Raw genomic sequence first — 13,398 nt, 5'->3', positions numbered from 1 at the left:
TTCGGGCCGAGAAGGTGGGTAAAACGTCCTCATTTTCCAGATTACAAGGCCCACACCACCAAGGGGCAGCTCCAGGATCAAAACCCAGGGCTGGCCGGCACCAACACACCGAGCCCCCGAGCCCCCCAGCCAGGGCTTAGGTGAAAGCCAGCCCTACTGCTAACAAGAAGTGAAAGCCAAACACACAATTTCTCATCGTGGGACTGGTGAAGCTGGGGTAGGATGTGGGCCGGATTCGGCTGAAGGTATCACAGGGAGGAAGGTTTCCTCCTCCCCTCGAAACACACGCTCCAGGGGATCCCTGGGTGGTGCAGCGGTTTGGCGCGTGCCTTTGGCCCAGGGTGCGATCCTGGAGACCCAGGATCGAATCCCACGTCGGGCTCCCGGTGCATGGAGCCTGCTTCTCCCTCTGCCTGTGTCTCTGGCTCTGTCTCTCCTTCTATCTCTCAAAGAATAAATAAATAAAATCTTTAAAAAAAAAAAAAAGAAAAGAAAAGAAACACGCGCTCCAGAAGAGCATCCGGGTTTCAGCAGAGGCGTCCCGCCCTCGGACCGCTCCTGCGGTAATGCTGCCGCGGCCTCCAGCTTAGGTCACCAACGAAGGGAAGAAGTTGGGGAGCCATCAGCAGCCTTGAAAGCTTTTACATCTTTCCAGGTTTATCAAAATGAGTAAAGATCTTCGCTGCGATCCTACTGCCATCCTCCCCCGCTTCACGCCCACAACGGCCCTGCTCTCCCCGAGCACGGCACACACACGGATGTCGTAACGGTCCTTCCAGAACCTTCCTGACAAGGACTCCCAACCCCTAGCAGAGCTCCAGGCACCGTTTCTAGCTCAGAGGACCGACCGGCAGGAGACAATCCAGCCACGTGCCATCGAACCCCAACCCCAGCCTCAGGGATGCAGCGGCTCTGGGTTCTTCCCCCCGCGGTGCCCAAGATGGAATTATCAGCTCCCGCTCTCGTCGCCCGTGCCAAGGTTTGCTGTGTGTCACTCTCCTGAGCACGTCTCCTCTTGCTTCGGCAAGCTGGCAGACTGCTCCTCGGGCTCGTGGTTTGTCGACGTGTGCATTCCCCGTATGACGGAGCCCACATCTCAAAGCCTCCCTGGGCACAAATGAATGTGCCTCTCAAGGGAAGTTTCCAGACTATCTCACGATGGAGGACCTGTGAATATGTACGATTCGTGTTCAGCTGAATCGCTTTGGAAGGAAAGTTATCCAGGTGGGAAAGCACGAACGGGAGGAGGGGTGGCGGAGGGAGAGGGAGAAGCAGACTCCCCACCGAGCAGGAGGCCTGGTGGGAGACTCGATCCCAGGACCCGGGATCATGACCTGGGCTGAGGCAGACGCTTAGCCGACTGAGCCACCTGGCGCCCCGTTGGTAGGCATAACCTGAAGGTGCTCCATTGATAGGTGGGTTTATTTAAAAAAAATAATAATAATTAAAGCATTCGCCTGCAGTCCAAGCAGAGCAGCACGATGACAGGTCACGTCCTGAGTCAGAGCGGCTCTGCTTACAGCTACCCAGGAGGCCACATCACACGGGTAATTACCGTGTGACGCTCCCCAGGCTTCACCACGCACGGGCGGGTGCCCAGATCCCGAGCACCCGTCTCCTCCCTCGAGGTGCAGCAGCCAGTTAGCAGGGAGAGGGGTCTTGCGGGGGCTGCAACTTTCCCTCTCCCCCCACCAGGCATCCCAACACAGTCCCTCCCTCTGAGGCAGCAGTTCACACTCGGCCAACCCCCCACCCCCCCAATGCTGCCACAGCCACAGAGCACGGTCCTCAGCCGCACTTGGAGGCCTTAGCCCCGTGGGTGATGATCGTCACGCCCAGGGCAGGCCAACGCGGCAAAGACGCGGCTGGGGCAGAGAAGAGAGCCTGGCCTGGCTTGGAGGCTCACGGGCCTCCTTCCAAGGCCGTGCGTGCATCTGCGCCCCGCCCCAGGGCCCTGGCTCGCCCGTGAGAGGCACGGTGGCACACCTGTCCCCCTGACCGCCGCTCACGTGCACCTCCTTGGGGTCGGCGGCCACCCCGCCGTTTCCCGACTTCCACCCCAGAGCGCTCCGTGGGCAGGAGCACGGCGGCGTGTGGATCCTGGTGGAAAGAGAAGCCTGCTGCAGGAAGCGCTGGTTTTCACAGCGACCTTCTTCAAGCACTGCCGGCTGGTGCCCATCTCCGCAAACCCGAAGCTGAGGCACCGCGCTTCCTCCGGCCGGGTGGCGCGGAACCGGCCTCCTCGGGGAATGCCCAGCTCTTTGTCCCCCGTCCGAGTTACCAGCGACGTGGATGGAGCTCGTGATCTCCTCTTTCTTCAGACACGTGCTGGATGTGAGTGCGGCAGGGGCGACTCTCGGTGACGGCCGTGTCTCGCTCCGGTCCACAGAGGCCTCGCGGCCACTTGGGAGGGTACGCGGAAGGGGCGGCCGACTCCTGATTTCAGCTCAGGCCATGACCTCAGGGCCGTGGGATCGCGCCCCTCCCGGCTCCACGCTCAGTGTGGAGTCTGCTGGAGCTTCACTCTCTTCCTGTCCCCCTGCCCCCCCCCCCCATGTTGTCCCTTTAGGTAAATAAATGAATTGTAAAGATTTTTTTTTTTCCAAAAAGCACATAGAAACAGGATGCACTAGAACAAAACGGTGCACCGTCATCCAGGACATGGAGCCGCACCCCAGGGCCCAGTCTGAGCCAGGGACAGACTCCGGCTCCCACGGCCTCCCTCCGCTGGGCACCTTAGCACCCGGCCTATGCAGCCACAGGGGCAGGGGCGGCCCTAAAGGGAACGGGGCTAAGAACGTACGAGAGTGCGTTCCGGAGGGTCCCACGGACTTGTTGGAGACGAGCTATAATCTCACCTCCGACTGGCTAAGTCACAGGTGGGTGTATGACCGTTTCACGATTCACGGGGCTCATAAGATTAAAACAAACCACTTGGACAAGAGGCACATGCACGTCCTGAACCTGTGGACACGCTGCTCACTGCAAGGAGCCAGGGGCAGACACTTCGCTTCCCCCAGAGACATCGCTACTTGTACTCGGCGCAGAGCGACTGAGGCAGGATCCCCGTGCTCACGTGGGCTGAAGCAGTCCCGGGGAGGGGGCCGTGCCTGACACACGAGCCTCACGGCCCCGTTCCAAACCGGGAGAGCTCACAGGCCACCTAGAGCTGCCCGGCCAGGAAGGCGGTGAGCCGTTCTGCACCCTGGCCAAGGCCACCGCCGCAGAGCCCGCCGCGTGCCCACCGCACAGGCCATGCCCGCGGCCCGGGCAGTCACAGGGATCCGCTCACCCTGGCGGAGGTGCCTTCACTCACAAGTGACCCGTTCTGGGCCGCTCCAGGCAAGGTTCAACCTGCGTACTGTGATTGTTGGCCACTTTTTTTTTTTTTAAAGATTTTATTTATTCATGAGAGACACAGAGAGAGGCAGAGACCCAGGCAGCGGGAAAAGCAGGCTCCCTGCAGGGAGCCCGATGCAGGACTCCATCCCGGGACCCCGGGGTCACGCCCTGAGCCCAAGGCAGACGCTCCACCGCTGAGCCCCCGGGTGCCCTGTTAACTGCTTCCTGAAGACCTAGAGTTTAGCGTTAAACAGCGTGACCTATGAGGCAAACCCGTGGCGTCGGCGCTGCCGGCCTCACGTCGCTGACAAAGCAGAGGCGAAGAACGCTGCCCAAGGCCACGGAGCCACTGGGTGCTGAGGCTGGGACGTGCAGCCAGGGCTGGAAAACCCCAATCCCACGACCTGCTGTGCTGCGCAGAGCAGACAAGACCGTGTTGACGCCGAAGCGCCGGAGCGGCAGCGGCCCGGAGCGCCATCCTTGCGGGCAGGCGTGCCCACCAAGACACCAGCGCCCGGAGAACTGCCCCCGTCGGCAAGAGGCCAGCGCCCTGTGATTCTGCGAGGGGCGGAAGGAGCCAGATCAAAAGTCTCACCACCGATATCTTCTCAAATGAGAAACGATAAGCGTTTCGTGAACATGCATATCCAGCAAACACCTCTTTCCTCTTTTGAGACGTTTAGAAATAAAGCCCCTAAATTCTCTGACATTCTTCCCGAGAAAAAGTGAGGCCCGCTGGCATTTTCCCCGCTCTTGAAATCTAGTCGCCTTGGTCACTGAAAATGGTTCTGGGCCCGACCTCGGGGACCCGGCAGCTCGTGACCAGTCCTTCCCCAGGTGAGACACACGACCGCGGCCTCCGTCGCTCACAGTTCCACGACAGAACAACGTCCCATCAGACAGTCCAACAGTCGTGGGAAAGCCCAAGATGAGGATATCGTGCAGCCAGGAAGCAACGCGCCCAAAGCGTGCCTTTGCCGTTGGGAAAATGCTCAGGAGGGAAAAAAAAAAAAAAGAATGGTCTAGAAGATTGTATGTGTCATATACAGCGACTGGGAGGAACCCGACTAGGGTGCTGGAGGGCGGGCGCCCGGGGGCTCAGCGGCGGAGCGTCTGCTTCGGCTCAGGACGGGACCAGGGTCCTGGGATGGGGCCCCTGCCCCGTGGGGAGTGGCTGCTCCCTCCCCTGCTCGTGCCCGCGCTCTCGCTCTCGCACTTGCTCTCTCATCAATGTACAAAATCTTTTTATTTTAAGGTTTTATTTATTAATGAGAGACACAGAGAGAGAGAGAGAGAGAGAGAGGCACAGACCCAGGCAGAGGGAGAAGCAGGCTCCACGCAGGGAGCCCAACACAGGACTCGATCTCAGGACCCGGGGTCACACCTTGGGCTGCAGGCGGCGCCAAACCGCTGAGCCACCCAGGCTGCCCCAATGTACAAAATCTTAAAAAAAACTAAAAAGTACCAGAAGATACGATGTAACAGGATTGTTTTTAGGGTCCTAAGATCACAGATGGTCCTTTCTTCCTTCTACTCCTCGTCCCCCCTCCTAGTTTCATTTCCCCAGGCAGCAGGCTGTCGAACAAGCGTGTGTGAGGTCACACCTGTCACGGGGCCTGCACCATCCCGGGGGGTGGTGGGGGGAGGCCAGACAGCAGAACGGGGCGCAGGGGCAGTGGACACCACTGCTAGCCGTTGTCACCAGCCCGGGGACAGGCCTCCCCGGGGCCCGCGTCCAGTGCCCGAGAGCACACAGACCCTTACCCCGGCTGGGGTGCCCGGAGCGTGGCCCGCTGTGTGCAGGAGGGCGTCAGCCTCCCCGCAGCCTGAGCAGCAGACACCCCGCGGAGCCGCGCACTGGGGAGCCGGGCGTCCCCGTGGTCCCGTCAGCCTCAAACACTGGCCAGCGGGGTCCTGGCTTCCGCACACGCTGCCTCTGTGCCGGAGACGCCCTTCCCAGGACGGGCCAGGGGGCGGGCGGCACGGGAGCGTTCGGCCCCGGACACCGTGCACCCCCTCACCCCAGCTTGCGAGGACCAGGCCGAGCATCTGCTCCCGGCCCCTGCCGGCACCTCGCAGGCGGGCCTGGGACGGGATCCGCAGACCCGAAGATCCGGGCACCCAGGGGCTCGGTCCACCCAGCGGCTCGGGGTCTCAGCCACCTTCTACTCTCAGGGTTGTGGGCTCGAACCCCGCGGGCTCCTTGCTGGCTCACGACCTGCTAAAGACTCTCGCCGCCCGCGTGCCTCTGCCCCTCCCACGCTCTCTGGCTCTACAGCAAATACGGCAAATACGGTAAATACGAGTCTTTACAAAATGCTAAAAATCAGGGTTCCCCGCCTGCAGGATTGGGTGGTCATGGCTGGCAGCGCGGCGTCCCTGATGGGGCCCACGAGGCCCGTCGTCGTCCGTGCCCCCTCCCGGGGCCCAGTGGGCAGCCCTACCTGTCGGTGACCCTACCGGGGGCATCACCGTGTTTAACGGCGCGTCTCACTGCTCGGAGCCCGTCACCTGCCTCTGTTCAAGGCCGTGAGGGCCGCCCCAGAACAGAGCAGGAGGACGGACGTGAGAACGACACTAACTGCTACGACAGCCACAGTTTCAGGGGCTCCGGGGCTTCCGCCACTCGAAACTTCACGTCTCACCTGCGTGGCTCGACGTCCAACAGCAACGCACCAGGGAGTCCCGCAGTAGCAGCCCATGCGTCGGGCCCTCGTTGCTAAACGTGCACATCGTCCTCTTGCATGTGCGGGGGGTGGGGCAGCCTCCCAGCATCTCCTCCCCACCCTGTGGCTGGCAAGACACCAAACGGCCCTTGCTCGCCGTGGACGGAGGACGTACCTGTCCCAACAAGGCGGCCCTGCAGCCTGTCACGCACCCAGGGCCACGTGGCCGGGCCACACTCTCCGTGCGAGGTTGGCTGCGCTTCTGGAGGAAGTGAGGCTCCCGACAAGACATCAGAACACCCAGGTGGGCCCATAGCACCGGGCGGGGGACCCGGCTACCCGCCACCTGACCAGGGTCACGCGCCATGCGTGCAGCGTGCCAGCCTGTCCCCTGGGATTTTCCCCGTGTCGGATTCACACTGACCTGTACGTACCTGCCCAGCTAACCCCCCAACGTAGGCACTTGGAATGTTCCAAAGCCCGCGTGTCCACGCTGCAGACCCCGTGCCTCGTAGGGACCCGTCATGTCTGAGGTCCTCAGGCCCGCTCACAGAAGTGAATTAGCTCGAAAGGTCTCCGAGGGACACGGGTGGCCCTGTGCCCCCAGGCCCCCCGCCCCAACCGCTCTACTGAGTGCGCAGCTCTGAGTGACAGCCAGCCCCCCACCTCGGGGCTTCACGGCGGCCCGGCCCGGTCTGTGCTCCTCCTGGCGTCACCGTGCTCCCCCCTCGGTGGCCCTGTGGGCCGCTGCCCCTGCCCATCCCTCCCTGCACCCCCATGTGGGGGCTCCTTCAAGTCGCAGCCTGAGGACCCCTCCCCGGAGAGGCCTGCCCGCTACACGTGCCACGTATCCCCCACATTATGGCTAAAACACACTTTTAGCCTGGTTACCTAAAATACTTTTCCCCTTAAAAACATGAAATTCTTGCCTTATTTTGTAATCTGGGAAGCGTCTGTCTCCACTGTTCAGTTTGGCCAAGAGAGCAGGGGCCTCACCGGCCTCCCGGCACAGCAGGTGGCTTGGCCGCCGCCCTCAGTGAACGGGTCAGAGCGGCCCGTGAGCGTGTGGACGCAGGGATGGCCCGTGGAAGTGCTTCTGTCCCAAGACGCGTCCCCAGCTCAGCCGCGGCAGCCCAGGGTCCCCTACCGGGCACCTGTGGCAGGACGTGCCTCGGCCGCTGAGGCCTCCCCCATGACAGTCACGCGGCACACCTGAGGGCTGCCCACTGCCCCCCAGGGACACGCAAGGTGAGGCGGGCCGGGCCCCACGTGGGGATCCCGAACTCCGGGAGCCAGCTCTCGTCCTGGGGACTGACCCCCACTCTCCCCTCCTGTCAGCGCCCAGCGCTTCCTGCCTGGGGGTCCGCCCTCCTTACCCCGTCCAGGACGGCATCCCTCACACCCGCTCAACCTCGGCTCCCGACCTTGACGCTGGCATGGAGTCTCTGGGAGTTCTTACCACGTGCATCTATTTCTGGCAACGAGATAAACAGCGAGGAGGAGGATGAAGAGGATGAGGAGGAGGAGGGGGAGGAGGGCAGGAGGAGTGGGAGGAGGATGGGGAGGAGCGGGAGGACAAGGACGAGGACAAGGAGGGAGGAGGAGGAGGAGGACAGGAGGAGTGGGAGGAGGACAGTGAGGAGGAAGAGGACGAGGGGGAGGAGGAAGGGGAGGAGGGGGAGGATGAGGACAAGGAGGGAGGAGGGGAAAGAGGAGGACAAGGAGGAGGGGGAGGAGGACATGAGGAGCGGGAGGAGGATGGGGAGGGGGGGAGGATGAGGACGAGGGAGGAGGGGAAAGAGGAGGACAGGGAGGAGGACAAGAGGAGGGAGAGGAGGCCAGGAGGAGGAGGGGAAGGAGGAGGAGGACAAGGAGGGAGGAGGAGGAAGAGGAAGGGGAGGGAGGAGGAGGGAGGAGGATGAGGAGGAGGTAGAGGAGGACAGGAGGAGGGGGAGGAGGAGGGGAGGACGAGGACAAGGAGGGAGGAGGGGGAGGAGGGAGCAAGTGGGGGAGGGGAGGAGGAGGAGGAGGAGGAGGAGGGGGCTCTGGTGCACTGGCAGTCAGGCCTGCTGTGCCGGGGCCTCCGGGCCTGCGGTTTCCCCTGGCTTCCAGGACTACACTCGGACTTCGCTCCCCGCCTGTTACAGAGCCCTTCCGGTCACCAGGCTGCAAAACGTGACCAAAGTAACACGAAGAAGCCTGAACGTGAGATTCAACCAGAAGCTGCGGTGTGGGGCGTGGGGCGTGGGGCGTGGGGCGCTTGGGCTCGGGCGGTCAGCAGCCGGCGACGGCCACAGCTGCTCCTCCTGCAGACGCGGCGCCAGGGGCCTTGTCCAACCGCATCCAAGCTCCCATTTAGCAGGAGTAAGGTTCCCTCGCACGTGAAAGCGCTTATTCCTGGCCCGGCTCTAGGCCTCCCCTGCGGGTCCCCCTTCTAACTTTCCGCACAGATGGTGGGAAAAGAAAAGTATGAGGCAAAACAAAGCACGTTGCGTAGAAAACCACCAACTGTCCCAAGCTGGTATTTATCTCAGCAAATAAAAAGGTGGGGGCAGGGATGGGCCTTCATCTCACTTCAAAGGAGTGAGAGCAAGTTCCCCATTTTTCAGAAAATATGTCAGTCGTCCTTGGAAATCCCTATCAGCAGCCGCGCGTACAGCGCACCCCCTTACGCATCCTGCCGCTCTTCGTTTTCTCGGTTTATCCTTTGTAACCAGTAAAACATTCTTAGGAAAAGATCTTACGTGTGTTGACTTTTACATCCAAAACAGCTCTTTCAAAGTTATTTATGATCACCAAAAACCACTCGCTATGTAACTGTGATGACGCTACAAGTCACTGGCGCCGTCTGCGAGCTTCTGCGAAGTCTCCCGCTGACCCCCAAGACCGCCGGGCCCTAGGAACTCACCGCAGGCACGGGAGGGCTTTACAATACATCGCACTCAACGACGGTTTCTTATGGGAACGCTTGTGCTGTGCAGGATTCTGTGCAGAGAGGAGGCGGGGACGCCGGGACGCAAGGGAAAAAGAGAAAATCCTGCTTCCGGAGATGTCCACATGGGGGAAAACACCGCTAACGGTACGTCAGCCCGTCATCTCACAATCTGGCGTCTACATTTCTCTGAAAATGTCTGGTTTCCCCCTTAGTCCGGGTGGTCCCAACGTAGGCCCGGTTACAAACGTCATCTTCGAGGCCTTGATCTAACGTCTGCTTTTACAGGGAAAGTTGTTTCATTATTAAATCAAGTGTCAACTGAATGTCCCCTTTAGTGTGGTAGGAAGGAATCTGGATGAAAACAAGGACTAAAAACCTAAAAAGAGTCCTTTAGGGTCACGAGGACAAGTGACCACAGTCAACACGCATGCACATGCACGGACACGGATGCACACGCACCACAGGCCGTGGCGGGGAAGGATGCCCACTGGGAAGTCTCGTCCGGTGGGCGTGCAGCCGACACACCGTGCGACGCTGGGTTCAGGGGGACAGCACAGTGCGTGGAGGCCCCGCGGCTCACCCACGGGCGGCTCCGGTCACCACATGACGCCCGGACCGGGTACCTGCGCTGAGCCTTCCAGACATGCTGACCTCTCACAGGACAACAAATGCTTGGGCCTTCCTGTTGCTGAAAACTTAATCCTCATCCCAGTTAGTACTTTTCCTGACAATAAGATTGTCATTTAACCCCTCCCCCCCCTTTTTTTAAAGATCACTTCTCAGAGACGCAGAGGGCATGGGAGGGCACGGGTGCGCACGTGCGGGGGGCGGAGGGGGGAGCATCCCAAGCAGACGTGCCGCGGCGCCTGGAGCCCACGGGCGCTGGTCCCAGGCCCCGAGACCAGAGCAGGAGTCGGACCGCCCACCGGCTGAGCCCCGACCCGACAGCTCCCGCCGCTGCACCGAGTCCCGGCGACCCTGCTGCGCAGTCGGGACCCACCACACAAGGGCCGCGGACACAGCCGGGCCAGAGGCGGGCCCCTCCCCGCGTGCGCGGGAGTCACTGCCGCTTCCTCGCCGGCTCCGTCCTCCTCCCCAGGAACCCCGACGCTGCTGCATGTGGGGGCCCAAGGCCTCCCACTTCCCAAGAGACGCGCGGGGCGGGAACCCAGGGGAGCCATGGCAAAACGGGAACGTTGGCCTCGCGCCCGGCACGTTCAGACACTTGACAAAACGGTCCCGAGCGTGGATTCCCGGCAGCCGTCACGGAAAGTCAAAAATCAAAGGCCAGGAAAGCCCAAGCAGATTCCAGGCGGTAGACGGGGAAACACTTGGGTAAAGTCTCAGGCCACCCCCTTCCTCATTCAAGAAAAACACCTACTTGCGTATGTTTCTAAGCGTCTCTCAAGCCAATTTTACGTTCCCGCTTCACGCTCAAGAGAACTCGGTTCCTGGGAGTGAGGGGCTGCGTTCTTACTCCTTTAACTCCAAACCGCTTTCGAAATTAGTGGTAAGGTCTTTAAAAAGACAACCAGCCAGTAAAACAGACCCGAGAGCAAGTCAGCACGGATCGGAATTACCTTGGGCCCGGTCCAGTGTCGTCACCTTCAGGCATTTCTGTCCTGTAAGAACAACGAGCGACGGGACGGGCTGCGGCACCGCGGCCGGGACTCCTCCACCTGCCAGCAACAACCAGGAGGGAAGGGCCCGGGCGGCACGTCCTCTCCTTTGCGGACAAAGGCTCTCCCCCCCTTATTCAGAAAGTAGGTGTTTACGGACTTCCAGAGCACCTGCCCGCCTTGAATGAAGCCGGCGCCGGGTTATTATGACCGTCCCCTTCTAAAAATAAACAGGTCACCTCTTACTCCCGGCCGTGGGGGCCGCTGGGAGCAAGTGCTTTCTCCCGGGGTGTGAGAAGTGTCGCCGCCCAGCTAGTAACCTTTACTGGGATGACTTCACGTAGACCTGCCCACTCTCTCTCTTTCCTTTTTTTCTCTTCCTCCTTCCCCCCTGGCATGACCAGGCGCCCACGGAAGGGCGGAAGGGCGGCCTACAGGCTCAGCCGGCCTATCGGATCCCCGACTCACGGTGGGAGGCCGGGGCGGAGCGACAGGGCGTGCGTGCCAGGGCTGGGAGCCTTGTTTGTTCTGAGAATGCTCGGCCACCAGCAAAACATCGTTGACTCAGAAGGAAAAACACACACACCAAGAAACCACTGTGTTTTCAGGGACACTGTTTTGCAAGAAAACCCCTCTGTGGGTCATCCAGATTTCCCAACCCGGAGTGGGTGTGCACACAGGCGAGTCCGTGTGCTCCTCTGGGCAGCAGGGCTTCTCCCGCGGACCTCCCTGTCATCAGGGAGCAGCCTGACGCTGGCACGCGGCCGCGCTGTGTGCCTGGGATATTTTTATAGCCTGGCTCATCACCAGCCACCCAGTACCCTCAGTGGCTGCAGCTCCTAAGAGCAGGACAAGATCGCTTCAGCTCTTCTTGCTTCCAAAGAGGCTACAAGAAGGTGGTCAAAAGGTACAAAGTTCCAGTTAGAAAATAAGTCCGTCCTGGGGATGCAAAATGTATGGCATGGTCACTGTGGCCAACAGCACCGCGCCACGTATTCCAGAGGTGCTGAGCGGGGCCCCGGGGGCTCAGCGGTGGAGCATCTGCCTTGGGCCCCGGGCGTGACCCCGGGGTCCCGGGATCAGGTCCTACGTCGGGCTCCCGGCATGGAGCCTGCTTCTCCCTCTGCCTGGGTCTCTGCCTCTCTCTGCATCTCTCATGAATAAATAAAATATTTTTTTTAAAAAAAAGGTGCTGAGGAAGGCGATCTTAAAAGTTCTCATCACAAGAAAAAAATTGTTACTGTGTGTTATTATGGGTATCACATCCCTGTGATACTAATGTACTAGGTGTTAGTTATATCTCAGCAAGAAAACGAAAGTACACCTTCCTCATTTAAAAAAAAAAAAAGGCTAAGACAAATACAGCTGAGACTCTTTCAGGAATATGCCCTAAAAGCTTTGTATGACAAGTTAAAATGACTTTTTTTGCCCTGATTGGGAATGTCAGGTAAAACCATAAGGAACATCTATTTAGGGATCCCTGGGTGGCGCAGCGGTTTGGTGCCTGCCTTTGGCCGAGGGCGCGATCTTGGAGACCCGGGTTCGAGTCCCACGTTGGGCTCGCGGTACATGGAGCCTGCTGTGCACCTCCCGGTGCACAGCCCTTTGCCTGTATCTCTGCCTCTCTCTCTCTCTGTGTGTGTGACTATCATAAATAAATAAAAATTTAAAAAAAAGGAACATCTAATTATTAAGAAACAGTACACTTTTCTTTTAAAAACGCATGCGTTCCTTCATCGCTACACAGCAATGCGTATTTACCGTACATCTTACATTTACACATATGATTTCTAGCACATCAAAGAATTGACTGGGTATCATTCTGTATGTTGGTAAATTGAATTTAAATCAGAAATAAATAAATAAATAAATAAATAAATAAAGCAAGCAAGCAAGCAAGCAAGCTGAGATGGGGTGCTAAAAAAAAAGGCAGGAAGTCGGTTGGACAGCCCGGGCCCTGCCGTGTTTCGGACTGTGTGACACGCGCACATGGTCACTGTGGCTGTTCACTACAACCTCGCTCAAGACCTAAAGCTCCGGACCCCGGGTACGACGTCCAGTGGGTGCAGATGCTCCACCCCGGGAGGCAGACCCTGACGGCGTGGGCCCAGGGGGCAGCCATGCAGGCCCAGGTCCCACCCAGGGGCCCCCCGCCCGGGACACAGCGCCGTGGGAGGCCGCCTGGGGTGGGTGACCACACGGTCACGGTCGGACGGCCCTTCAGCCCGCGGGCACTCAGGACGGGCCCCCCGTGAGCACAGCCTCGTGCAACGTTAGCTCACGGGCACCATGCGGGCCCCTGGGTCCCCGTCCGCGGGCGTGTGTTGGGTTCTGCAACTCACGAGGACAAGGATGGGAGCAAGGGCGGCCGGGGTAAGGGGACCCTCGGGCCACGCGGGGGCTGTGACAGCGCAGTCACTGGCACCCTGCAGTCCCGGGCATCCCATGCGAGGACTCAGCATGCGCACGTGGGGCCCCAAGGCCCGGCCGCCCTCCCAGATGCCCACAAAGCGAGGTGATCGGCGAGCACAGGTGGGGACACACCGCAGCGCCCGGTGTTCTCGGCACTCCTGCAGCTGAAGACCCAGCACAGCCACGCGTGCGGGCTGGTCCCCAGGCACTTCCACCGCAGGCTCCGTGTGCATCGTCCTCCCGGATGCGCTCGCACTTTTAGCGACGCACACTAGACACTTCCCCGGTTTTGTGCTTTAGTCCTAGACTCTGTGAGCTGAGAAAGCCACTGCCGCTCCAAAGCTGGTCACCGACCTTTCTCGGTGCTGCTGCTTCTTTTCACATAATCACCGGTCTGAGTTTTTTCTTCCCACTCTCCTATAAC

The 13,398-nt window shown here is 60.1% G+C and overlaps 1 protein-coding gene across 6 annotated transcripts in view; it reads right to left on the bottom strand.

Moving 5' to 3' along the window:
• RETREG1 (reticulophagy regulator 1) overlaps positions 1–13,398 on the bottom strand; it is a 121,511-nt gene that overhangs the window by 30,024 nt on the left and 78,089 nt on the right. The window contains exons 1-2 of one of the 6 annotated variants that reach the window (XM_072757220.1): positions 8,147–10,780; positions 7,385–7,482 (exon numbers count right to left, since the gene is read on the bottom strand). The exons of 4 other annotated variants lie outside the window; for them this stretch is intronic. In XM_072757220.1, coding sequence (XP_072613321.1) covers positions 7,385–7,401 — 17 coding nt within the window. In that variant the 5' untranslated portion in view covers positions 7,402–7,482; positions 8,147–10,780. Of the gene's footprint in view, positions 1–7,384; positions 7,483–8,146; positions 10,957–13,398 lie in introns of those variants that run through there. One more of the 6 variants, XM_026005711.2, reaches the window with a different exon arrangement.

The sequence above is a fragment of the Vulpes vulpes genome, chromosome 4, assembly GCF_048418805.1.
Source record: "Vulpes vulpes isolate BD-2025 chromosome 4, VulVul3, whole genome shotgun sequence".
Lineage (NCBI taxonomy): Eukaryota > Metazoa > Chordata > Mammalia > Carnivora > Canidae > Vulpes > Vulpes vulpes.
This window is presented reverse-complemented; position numbering and strand designations above follow the sequence as displayed.